This window comes from Chionomys nivalis, chromosome 22 (assembly GCF_950005125.1).
Source record: "Chionomys nivalis chromosome 22, mChiNiv1.1, whole genome shotgun sequence".
NCBI classification, from domain to species: domain Eukaryota; kingdom Metazoa; phylum Chordata; class Mammalia; order Rodentia; family Cricetidae; genus Chionomys; species Chionomys nivalis.
In genome coordinates, this window is record NC_080107.1 from 669,370 (window position 1) to 681,240 (window position 11,871).

The 11,871-nt window shown below is 48.5% G+C and overlaps 1 protein-coding gene across 1 annotated transcript; it reads left to right on the forward strand.

Moving 5' to 3' along the window:
• Nucleotides 1–796: 796 nt before the first annotated feature.
• Lrrc55 (leucine rich repeat containing 55) lies at nt 797–11,121 on the forward strand. The gene is made up of 3 exons (XM_057755337.1): nt 797–1,095; nt 1,988–3,486; nt 7,242–11,121. Exons 2-3 carry the CDS (start codon nt 2,787–2,789, stop codon nt 7,475–7,477), a joined length of 936 nt encoding a protein of 311 aa, XP_057611320.1. The 5' UTR covers nt 797–1,095; nt 1,988–2,786; the 3' UTR covers nt 7,478–11,121.
• Nucleotides 11,122–11,871: the final 750 nt, after the last annotated feature.

Sequence of the window (11,871 nt, forward strand, 5' to 3'; positions counted from 1 at the left end):
CTGTTTCTTTGCATCCCAAGTACTCTCAGATCAGCTGGCACTCCAGCCAAAGCTCCTTGACCCAGAGAGTTCATGGGGTGAGGACTTAGACAGAAGCACAGAAAAAATTTAACCATAATCTTCCCAATAAACTTGCATCTAGTCACCTGGTGCTGGGAACCAGATGACACTCAGACCTGGAAATAATGCAGAAATAATACAGCTAACAGAAAGTGTTTGCCCATCAGGTGAGCAAACACTGAGAATCAACCGGGTTCCTTCTTTTCATCCTTATTCTTGGCTTCATTGTTCTCATCCATTTTGCTTTTTTCCATCCCATTAAATCCCTTTCTCCGTATTGTGCTCTTCTAACTCTTTGGGGTCTGATGCACTTAAACTCACTCTCCTTGCTCCATCTAAGATTCCACGCCAATGCTCTGCCCACTCCATTCTTTGCCAATGCACCCCCATGCCTTCTCTCCCCCTGCTGTCTCCTCTCTCTTATCCCCATCCTAGGACTGCCTGCCCTCCTCTCCTTTCTTCCCTTTGCCCTGTCACTAGGACCCTGAGGGTGGCTGTGAATTCACCAGGAATACTTCATTCTCTCCTCTCATCTTGATGGGGTCTACAGCCAGTTCTCCTGTTGCTCAGAGATGTGGAGGCAGTTGCTAAGAGACAGAGAAACGTCATTACCTGGCCCTCGAGGAAAAAAAGGGAAGCGATAAAGAGAGAGAGGAGGGGAGAGAGATGGCGGGAGGGGGAAAGAGGGAGAGAGGGAGGAGGGAGGGGACGATCTGGCTCTGGCGGAAGCCACAAACCAAGACAATCTCAGCACCAGCTGAGTTTCCCAAGAGGCATTCAGATTCTGTGAACTTTAAGCATCCTCTCTCAGATTTCCCTTCAGCATAAAAGAAGGGGCACAGGGACCACAGGACAGGAAAACGCAGAAGATGCTGGCCTGGGATCCAGGAGACGTGGAAGAGGAAAGTCGGGGGAGGGGAAGAGCCCAGTAGGCAATCTGTTCGGAAGCTAGCAAGCAAAGGAGCGGGGATTCCAGGATGAGGGAGGCAGAGCCGTTTGTCTGCTGCAGATTGATGTCTGTGTCCTTGGAACAGAGTGAGTAGTCTCCCGAGGGCCTGTGGGAGTATAGCAGGAGACCCTGAGGCTGAGAAAAAATAAGTCTGTATGAGGGGGCACTGGGGTGATTTCCCGGTGGTGAGACTGATGCTCCGAAGCAGTGGAGAACAGGGTGGGAGAGGACCGAGGGAAATAAAGGGGTGGGGGTTGGAGGGGCAAGTGAGGACAGCAGGTGGGTAAAAGAGAAGCTGGGGCCGTGGAGGGTAAGGGATGAGCAGTGGGGTGGGGCCCTGGTGGGATGTGGGTCTCCATCCCTTTGCCAGACCAAGTATGTGTGTGGGCTTAAGAGGGAAACTGGGAGCTGAAAACTGGAACATAAAAGGATGCTGAGGTCGGGGCTGTGCTGTGCTGTGAAAGATGCTGGGGGCACACTGGGGAGGGGGCTCTTCAGGAGTGTGTGCAGAAAGAAGCTGGAGGGAAAACTACAAACACGTGAGAGCGTGTGTGTGTGTGTGTGTGTGTGTGTGTGTAAGAGAGAGGTTGAAAGTGTTTGAGAAGGGTATACAAACCACCAGAGCTTGGATGCATGTTTTTTCTTAGGGAGTTGTTCAGGGTGGGGTGTTTGGTGCTCACCGGGGTGGAGCTATGAGCAATAGAAAAGGAAAAACAATGCATCCAGCTCAGGACAGAAAGCTGGGAGGATTTCAGGTCAGGTGGATACGGATAGTAGTTGATTGGAGGCGAGGCTCTGTGTTCACCGTGGTCCTCGTCTGAAAGACAGCCAGCAAAGAACTTTGTGGTTGGGGACAGATAGGTTCAAAGAAGAAAGAAGTGAGAAAGAAAGGCAGGAGGTAAGACAAAGGACCTAGGTAAGGGGACAGGGATGTAGGGATGCTCGGTTTCTCTGCCTGAATGCTTTTTTTGTCGACAGAGCAGTTCTGCCTCTGCCTGCTGAGAGTACACAGCAATGGTGACAGATTGAAGACACAGAGAATGCTTTCCTAACTGACCCCTACCTGAGCCTCCGGAACTCATGGCTTTTTCCAGATTCAGTGGCCCAGACAGTGGGTGTCACTTGGGACTCAGCCCTCTCTGGGCAGCAAATAGCCCTTGAAATTCCAGAGGCCAATGAGACTAAACAGCCAGGCTTTCAGGAGGCCATGGGAACACACTTCCCCAAGGCCCCTTCTGAAACCGCTGGTCCCAGGTCTTTTCTGAACTCATGCCCACCAGACCCCCAGGAGAAGCAGCCTCTGGAGATCCAGGTGCAATCCTGACCTCTTAATCAGTCCCAGACCCAGGACAGAGCTTAAGCTCTCTTAGAAGAGGTGCCAGGACCTTTAAAGGCCGTCTTTCATCTCTCTCCACTTCCTCCCTCCCACCTCTCAGACACAGCACCAAGAGGAAGCATCCAGCAGTCATGGGTGACAGGGCCACAAAAGATCTGCAGGGATGCTCGCAGGACCTGCTGACAGCTTCATCCTTGTCCCCCTCATTTCTCAAGCTTTGATCATCCCCGCAGACCCTGGGGTGTCTCAACTGAGTCCTTGCTCCCCAGACAGCACAAAGGGACTTCCTGTGGGTCTTAGGAAGTCCTTGGGTGCTTAGAGGCTCCCAAAGAAGTCTTAAGCCATGATGGCATGCTCTCAGAAGCCCCACCTTCCCGACTCAGGCCTCTAATGTAGCAGCCTCCCTGTACCTTGACTGTTGAACCGAGGGACACAGCCCTCATGGGCTCCCTACAGCATTGCTGCTGCCAGCTGCCAAAGATGGGAGACACCTGGGCCCAACTTCCCTGGCCCGGGCCTCCCCACCCAGCCTTGCTGCTGGTCTTCTTCCTCTTGGCAGCTGGAGTGATACACTCTGATGCTGGTACCAGCTGCCCAGTCCTTTGTACCTGTCATAACCAAGTCGTGGACTGCAGCAGTCAGCGGCTGTTCTCCGTACCCCCGGACCTGCCAATGGACACCCGCAACCTCAGCCTGGCCCACAACCGCATTGCAGCCGTGCCGCCGGGCTATCTCACATGCTACATGGAACTCCGAGTGCTGGATTTGCGCAACAACTCCTTGGTGGAGCTTCCCCAGGGCCTCTTTCTCCATGCCAAGCGCTTGGCGCACCTGGATCTGAGCTACAACAACCTCAGCCATGTGCCGGCTGACATGTTCCGGGAGGCTCACGGACTGGTGCATATCGACCTGAGCCACAACCCCTGGCTGCGGAGGGTGCACCCCCAGGCCTTCCAGGGCCTCGTGCATCTCAGAGACCTAGATCTCAGCTATGGTGGCCTGGCTTTTCTAAGTCTTGAAGCCCTGGAGGGCCTCCCGGGGCTGGTGACACTGCAGATCGGGGGCAACCCGTGGGTGTGTGGTTGCACCATGGAGCCCTTGCTGAAGTGGCTGCGGAATCGGATACAGCGCTGTACAGCGGGTAAGGGAGGTGACTGGACTGGTCATCTGGGGGAGGGTTTTCAGAAGTAATGTCTCCCCACCCCCGCCTAAAAATGGTAGTGATGGTGTGTGCCCTCGCCTTTGTAGACCCCTCTTTTGTTCAGCAAGTATTTGTTGACTATATGGGACACACGCTGAATGCTAGAGAAATTCATTTGCTAAAGAATTAGATTCCCCTTGCCTCTATGGTACCTATGATCCCAAAGAAGACACACAGCAAGCAAAAAAGGGGAGAAGTTGGTCATTGGTGACATTTGCTGAACTTCTGCAGAGTGAGCTGAGACCCTGGCTTATACTATCTCAGTGAACCCCCTTTTTTGTTGTCCCCATTCTACGGGTGAAGAAACTGAGCTGTAGAACCCTAAGAAGGCTTGCCCACAGCCACTCACTGAGAAATTGGCAGAGCTGTAGATAAAAACACATTCATCTGACTTCTACTCTACCTCTCGTCAGTGCCGAGAAAACCCTAAAAGAAACAATCATGACTAATCCTATTTATTTTAGTACTTACTATGTGCCAGGCCTTATTCTAAGCGTATTTCATGTGTTGGCTCCTCTTATCCTCATAAGAACCCTAATGAGGAGGAAACAGGAGTACAGAAACATTTCGTAGCTTGGTCAGAATCACACAACTACTATGCGTGGAGTAAGGACTCAAATCCTAGCAGTCTGCTGTTCTCCTGCCGTACTGTCAGGAATCAGGTACTGGACTAAGTAACCTGCTCTGGGCAGGCCAAGTGACCTTAGCGGAGTCTTCAAGGCTTATGCTTGGGGTGGGCATCAGGGGAGAGGGATCAGAGACAATGTAACTGTAGAGTCCCAACCAGAGAGTGGGCTGAGACCTAAATGGCTAGCGTCATGGAGGGCTGGGTCCTGGTCCCATCCAGTGGTATGGAGACCTGTCCCAGAGGCAGTCAAGTTTAGCCATGGTCCTGGTCACCAAATGCACTTATGGTATAGCACTCAGCCTCGGCCTAAGTACCAGGCATCAGAACAGGAGGAGCTGCTGGAGCCCCATCCCAGGAATTCCCTAGCACCTAAGTTCAGCATACTGGGGGGGGGGCGGGGGGCAATGCTGAGTGAGGCAAGAGAGAGAGGACTGAGTGGGGAGCCCAAGACTAAAATAACTTAGGGGGGCTGTGGGTCACGATTCCAGTGTTTCCACAGAGCTGTGGGAGGAAGTTCTCCAGTACCAAAATAGCTGGAGACTGAGAAGGGATGATGGTGGGGACCAGGATGGGGAGACTGCCTAGAGCCATCTCCCTACCAGCCCAACCTCTCCACAAGCTGTGCCTCCCTCTCCCTCGTCACTATTGGCAGAAAGAGCCTTCTGGGGCACGCAGCTCTCTCGTCACAGTAGAGATTCCTCTTCTGCTGAGATCTCTGGGGGCCCGGTTGCCCTGCAGGAAGCCTGGCTGCCTCACAGAGGAGATGAGACCAGCCCCAGTCATTATAGACTTATACATCAATTCAGGCAAGAAACTTGAGCTCTCAGCAGGAGTAGGAGGCCCAGTTCCCATATGCTGAGGCTTACATATGAAGGCAGGCAAGGGACTCAAACCTCCAGGAGACCACGAGACTGGAGAACCTCAAGTCCCGGCAATGTAGCCTCAGACATCACTGCAGGTCAGACATCTGAGCTCTGGAGATCAGTGCTTGTCCTCAGGCCCCTCCTTCTCCACAGAGGACTGGTTACATTTCCTCTTAGAGGCCAAATCTTGCCAGAGTGTGTAGAACTGGGTAATACCATCCCTTTAGACATTTTTCATCACTTCCTCTCTTTTCTCCTAGTGAGAGTCTCCTGTTACCTATGCTGGGTAACAATTCAAACAGACTTGAGAGAGCTACTGGGGTACAATCTGATTTCAAGACTGATCTCTTGATTTCCAGAGAACTTTGTCAGCCCACAACCTCCCACCCTGTGCGCCCTCAGCCTCCTTTAGCTGCCCTGCGTTGTCTACTGCAGGTTTACATACATACACAATCAACTCTGCAAGTTGATATTGTCTGGTTTCCAGCAGAGAGCTTCTCGTGAGTCAACTCTAGACATGACCAGGACCTGATCAGAGTCTAAGGTCCTGTGAAAACAGCGTACGGGGATTGACTCAACCTGGGACTTGGGGAAAATTGCATTCTTATTCCAATAATGAACACACCACACACACACACACACACACACACACATTTCTAAGACTAACAATATGGATGTATACCCATCTGTCTAAAGGATCAATCCAGGCCATCACTTTCTTCTTTGCCCTCAAAACCTCTGTAATTACTAGGTAGCGCTGACACAGCCTGTATTTTAAAAACTGTAATTTTTTTAAAGCTTCACATTGACTCGCTTGGAAAATTTAGATTGGATTATTCCCTGCTTAATACAGTGACACATGAGAGACAGAAAGAAAAAGATAAACAAGATTTGACCAAGGTTAGAGCTCAATTAGTATTTTCGTCCTGACTTGGGATTTAGCTCTGAAGCTGCTGCCCAGAGCTGAGGTGAAAATGCCTTGGAAGATCACACTTACTTCCAAAACAGACTGAGGTTAGACCACTGACACCCATCGTGCATTTCTTGAAGTGACCCTAAGTGATGGTTCGGGGAAAGGCTATCGCATCAAAAGAGCAGCTTCAGCCCTCAGATGTCTGAGTATAGAACATGACTCCGAGCTGACACCTGAGAGATCCATCTGTGGTCATTATAAAAGGCAACCCTTTCCCTAGGGCTTAGTATGCCCCAGAATCTTTTGTGCACTGTAACTCTCTGAAACCTGAGTCCAATTGCAGAAGGCAGATATCATGATAATTGTCATTTGGCAGATACAGAGGGACTAAATAGCCAGAGCCACACAACTGATGAGAGGTGGAGAGAGTCACACTCAGGTGATAACTCCAGTGACTTCGCTCTTGACTGGATTATCCGGAGAAAGCTCATGAGTTAGTTTTCATACAAACAAGACAAGAGGCTTTTACGTTAAAGTCCCACATCCGTTCAAGAAAGACCCGCTGAGTACTTACTACAAAGGGTTGTTGTTCTGAGGCTGCTGTGGGAGAAGCATAGCTTCAAGGGAGGAGAGACAATGGTAAAACCGTCAGGTAAGGACACCATAGGGGACAGCAAAGCAGAGCAGGCATGCTAGGGAATGCAGGAGATGCAGGTGTGTGGTGCTCCCAAGGGAAGACATCACTAAGCAGGTTGCATTGAACAAAATCACAAAGGAAGTGAGAGAGAGGACTCCACAGAGAATTAGAGGAGAATCTTCATCACAACGGGCAAATACAGAGGTCCCCCTTCCTAGCTAAGAGGAGACATGCTTGGGGCCATGGAAGAGTGATAGAGACATATGCATCGGGAACAGAAAAAGCTAAGCAAAATAAAGGGCTGGGGAAGAATCCTCGGCACCCTAAAGGGACTGTTGGCTTCCTCTCTGTGTGAGAATGAGAAGCTAAAAGAATGTATAGAGAAGAAAGTGATGTGTCCAGATTCAGGCTACTTGTGTCACAAAAGTCCCAGATCCACCATTCGAAATAATTACAAGACTTCCCACAGATAACCCTATGAGCAACCTTTTTCCACATCTATAAAAATAAGCAAAAATTCTTTGTGGATTATTGAGGTGATGAGTGTATTTGAGGCACACGGAAGAAACCCAGTGACTCTCTGGAAGGGGCAGGAGACTCTCTCATCCCTTCTCGCCCACAGGAGGCTTACCCTGCCTGGGTTCTGTATTGCAGATTCTCAGCTGGCTGAGTGTCGGGGCCCCCCTGAAGTTGAGGGTGCCCCCCTCTTCTCACTCACTGAAGAGAGCTTCAAGGCCTGTCACCTGACTCTGACCCTGGATGATTACCTCTTCATCGCCTTTGTGGGCTTTGTAGTCTCCATCGCTTCCGTGGCCACCAACTTCCTCCTGGGCATCACGGCCAACTGCTGTCACCGCTGGAGCAAGGCCAGCGAGGAAGAGGAGATTTGACACTGGTGCCTCTCATTCCTCCATGCTGCCGCCACTGCTGCTGACCGCTGCACACCTTGGATCACGGTGCCCTGGCTGCTTCCATCACAGCTCAAACAACGTTGGGAAACCAATCTTGTATGAGCGTCTTATCCACCTTGGGCCCGGCACTGTGCTAGCACCTGGGAATGAAAGACAAATCCAACCCAGTCCCTGCCCTTGAGGTACTTACTTTTAGTAAAAGAAAGCAGTTCCAAAACATTCTTTTATGGCAAAATGCCAGTGCTCTGAGAACAGTGTTAGGGAAGCCCAGAGGAGAGTCCATCATCTGTGCCTCAAAAAGCCCAAGAAGAATTGCAAGAGTGATCTGCTAAGTAGCTAGAGAAAGGTTGGCACCGCAAATGGCAGAACACACGATGCAGGGAATGTTGAGAGCTGCTCACTGTTCCTTGTGGCCTAAGGGTATAGAGGAGGTGTAGACAAAAGCAAAACTTTCCCTCTGACAGTCAGTTTTTCAGTCCCCACGGCTGCCTGCCATTGCCCTCCACGAGTGCGATGCCTCCTGTGCCAGCTCCTTGACCTCCTCCCGCTAGCAGCTTTGGGGTGAAAGGACCTCCGAGTGACTTCCCTGATGGTGAGATCCCAGAAAACAGGCTGAAGGTAATGATCCTCAGCACCCTTCTTTCTTTCTCTCCCTGTCTCTGCCTCCGACTTAAGGCTTGTCTTCAATGAGAAGGCAGAAGTCCCCACAACGGGGGCAGCAAAAGTCTTGGCACCCTGGGATCCCAACCGTGTAACTGTTCTTTCCATGGTGCTTACACCAAAGGAACTCACCAGGAAATTGCACTGTAAGGCTCAGATCCTAGCATGTTGGTACCCAGGACTGGAGGACAAAGCCACCACATTCACAACCATGGGACTGTATGTCTTTTCTTCTAAGCAGCTCACTCATTTGAGCATAAAGGAAGGAGCGCTATTAGTTGTTGATTCTTGCTAGTGTCTGCAGTGTGCTAAGTTCCCTCAGTAGTTTCCTTTCATACACACAACAGCTCTCTCGGGGATTTAGTGTTCCCATTTTGCAGATGAGGTCACCAGGCTCAGAATAAGGATAAGGTAACATGCTATGTCATGATCAAAATACAATCAGTCTTCTCCACCACAATTCTTTCTAAAGCTCCATAAATTCATATTCAAACCATGCTAATGAAGTTGCTGATATGGACCAGGTAACTCCTCTGGGCATGCTTATGTTTTCTGATTCATCTCTTTCCATTCTCACTGACAGAGTTTTTACTGTTCCCACTTTGTAGCTGAATTTATTGTAGAGAGCTGGGCGACTTATTCAGCTTATCTGTGCAAACAAAGAATATGGTCATTGTCCCCATGGAGGAAATCTGTATCTAATCGTAGAAACCAAGGACTCTGTGGAAACTCAATCTTCATCTTCATCTTCCTCATTCTGTGTCATCAGCTTTCACCGTGGTCTTCCCTGTCTCCTTGGACACTGTAAAGGCCAGGGAGCTTCTTTTGCACTCCTCTCCTTGACTTCTCGCACTGCGGTGTGGGAAACTAATCCAAACACTGGTTTACAGATAGGAAAGGAGAAGTGTGGGATTGAGTCTAAATCCTTCCTAACGCTGGACTCAGTTCTGCCGTGCTTCTCTTTCCAGTGTTTCCTTGGGCATTTGGGGGAAAAGAATGTCCTGGAAGCCTGCACAACAGAAGTAACAGAACCCTAAAATTCAACAGTCACTAGCACAATAATCACAAAAACCAATAAAAGGCAGTAAAGCCCAGCTGTGTCCAGATTGTGCTCACAGCCAGGCTGTGCCATCCTCTAAAACAGAGGCAGCACCAGGGACAGCTAAACAGAAGACACCACCTTAACCATGTATGAGTACATCGCTAGAACTGCTGACTTGTGTTGACAGTCACTTTTTCAAACAGCTCTATGGAAAGCAAGAGCTGTAGCTCCTACTGTGGGTTGTGTTACAAGAGAAACAAGGGATCTGAGAAAATCACAGGTGAGATCCTCAGTAGAAGATGGGGAGACTTAAGGCCCGGTCTTGTTGGCAAGGCTGGCTTGAATGAGAATAAAAACAAGAGCTTTCTATCTTACTCCAGATCCAGCAAGCATCCATCAACCACCTGCCAGGTAGCCCTAAAATGCTTGCGGGGAGGAGATTATGCTTCTGTCTCATCTGCATTGATCTAATGAACCAAAATAGCCCCCCAGCAGCTTCCTGCCTCACTCTTGCTTATACCGCCTAGGCCAGAGCTCTGCTCCTATGAAATATAACAAAACTATGTCCTGTTCTCTCTGTGGCCCAACTGTGGCCAACAATGGTGGACTTCAGCTACCATCCGCCAGTTAAGTTTATCACCTACAGTGTTTTTAAAAGAAACTTTTAGAAATAATATTCCTGATTTAAAACAAAATCATTTATCTTTCCGTAGAGGAACACCATGCTCACTTACAGTAATCTCCTGAGCACTACTGTTTGCTGAATTATAGTTAACATATTTTAAGATATACTACTCTGTTTTGCATAGAATTAGAACAAGACGAGACACCAAATGCCTCCTGAGATCAAGCGTCCTTTCGAGTGGCACAATTTGATCTCCATTAAGGGCAAAGTCTTCTAAGCAAGATATATGTGTAGAAAATGTCTCTCCAACTTCTAGAAAGTCCCCAGTTAACTAAGGCACAAGAAGGGAGACATCCAGCTTCCATACCAACATGGAGTTCCACTCCCCCACATTCCTGTTCAGACTGCTGTCAGCACTAAGTGTCTAGAGAAAATAAAACAATTCTTGTTGCAAGTGTTTGCATATCCTGGTAACCACAAACCTATTATTATGTTCCCATGATGTTTCATTTAGTTTTTTCCACACTGACTAGCATACGTATATGATGGGTATTTGTTTGTCTGTCTGTGTATCTGTGGTCCACTTGTGTTGGTTATCTGCTGACTTGAAGAATATTCCTTTGGAACTTGAGTTCAATTTTCGGACACAATCCACTCAGCTATCAGGTTGATACACAAATATGGACCCTACCCAGTTGTCTGGCTGCACAGGAAATATGAAAAGAACCAATGTTGTAACTGAAGCAATGTAGTGAACACCTGGCTCCTTCCAACTTCCCTCTGTCCTCCTCTATCCCCTAGACACTTTGCAGAAGTTTCCTTTATGCTGTGTCTGAAGATATTAGGTCATAACTAACCAACAAGATTATGGTTGTCAGGGTCCAGACAAGAAAACTGTTCCTTAGAAAAGATCCCATGTCCACATCACACCATTCTGGACCATGTATCCTCAAGAAACCACTTCCTTCTTTCATTCTTACTAGCATTCCCATGGGAACTTAAGGAAATAGGTTGCCCAGAGCTGTTATAGAGTTTCGTGGTCTCAGTTAAGGACTCCCAACCTCTGGGAAAAGCCAACAGCTGCATTTCTCCGTAGAAATATTCTCTCCCACTCTTTTCAGTTGTAGAAGAGTACAAGAAGATAACTTTGTTCATTCCTCAAAGCTAGGAAACCTTGTCTGCTTTTGTGTACCCAGAAGGAGGCAAAAGGAAGTAAGGGAGACAAGACCCAAGGGCCTTTTATAAAAGACAGTGCTGGCCAGGAGCTGGGTCCATAAACCTCTCAGTTCTCCTAAGCCTTGATGTTTGGTGGTGGGAGGGTTGGGGAGGAATAGGGAAGATGCCAACCTTTGTATGGAAATTATTTTATAACCATGTACTTTTGTAACTGGAAAGAATTTTCATAAATGTACATTAATAATAAAAACTGTATAGTTTAACTAATTTTTCTAAAGAGTTGTAAAGAGGAGGGAGGGTGGAGGCAGAAAAAAGAAAGATAGAAAGGAGCTAGGTAGAACCAAAAGAATGTGTGCCAAAATATACACACAAAAGGTCTATGGGGGGGGGAATAGATGAGAATAATTAGGAGATGTGCCAGCCATGGAGGGGCGTGTGTGGGAGTAAAGACACATCACAGAAGCCTATTTCTACCAGGCAAAAGAAAAAAAAGAGTACATGCATTTCTTTATGCACATACCCCCTGTGTGAAGGCATATTTTGGTATCTGAAATTAAACAAAGCAAAGAACATATGTTCTAGACATGTTGGTGTTTGCAGTTTGGGTCATCCATAAAACATGCCAAGGCAAGTGGGAGTGCTCGCCTAATTAGCAACACTGAGGAGCATGTGCTAGGGAGATGGCCCATGCCAACCACATGGATAAAAAGACAGCAACGGATATGCAGGTAAACTTACTGTGCCACTGCTGCTGTGCTAAGCACTATGTGTGGGTTCATTCACTTAATTCTCAAGAACCCAAGATAAAATCTTATAGTGGTCCACTCCTGTAATCCCAGCACCCAGAATCATGACAGCCTAAGCTATATA

Bases quoted from the DNA above. Each gene is read 5' to 3' on its own strand.
- Lrrc55 (XM_057755337.1), top strand. From the start codon at position 2,787: ATGGGCTCCCTACAGCATTGCTGCTGCCAGCTGCCAAAGATGGGAGAC. The intron at 3,487-7,241 runs GTAAGGGAGGTG...TCTGTATTGCAG, and splicing joins GATACAGCGCTGTACAGCGG to ATTCTCAGCTGGCTGAGTGT.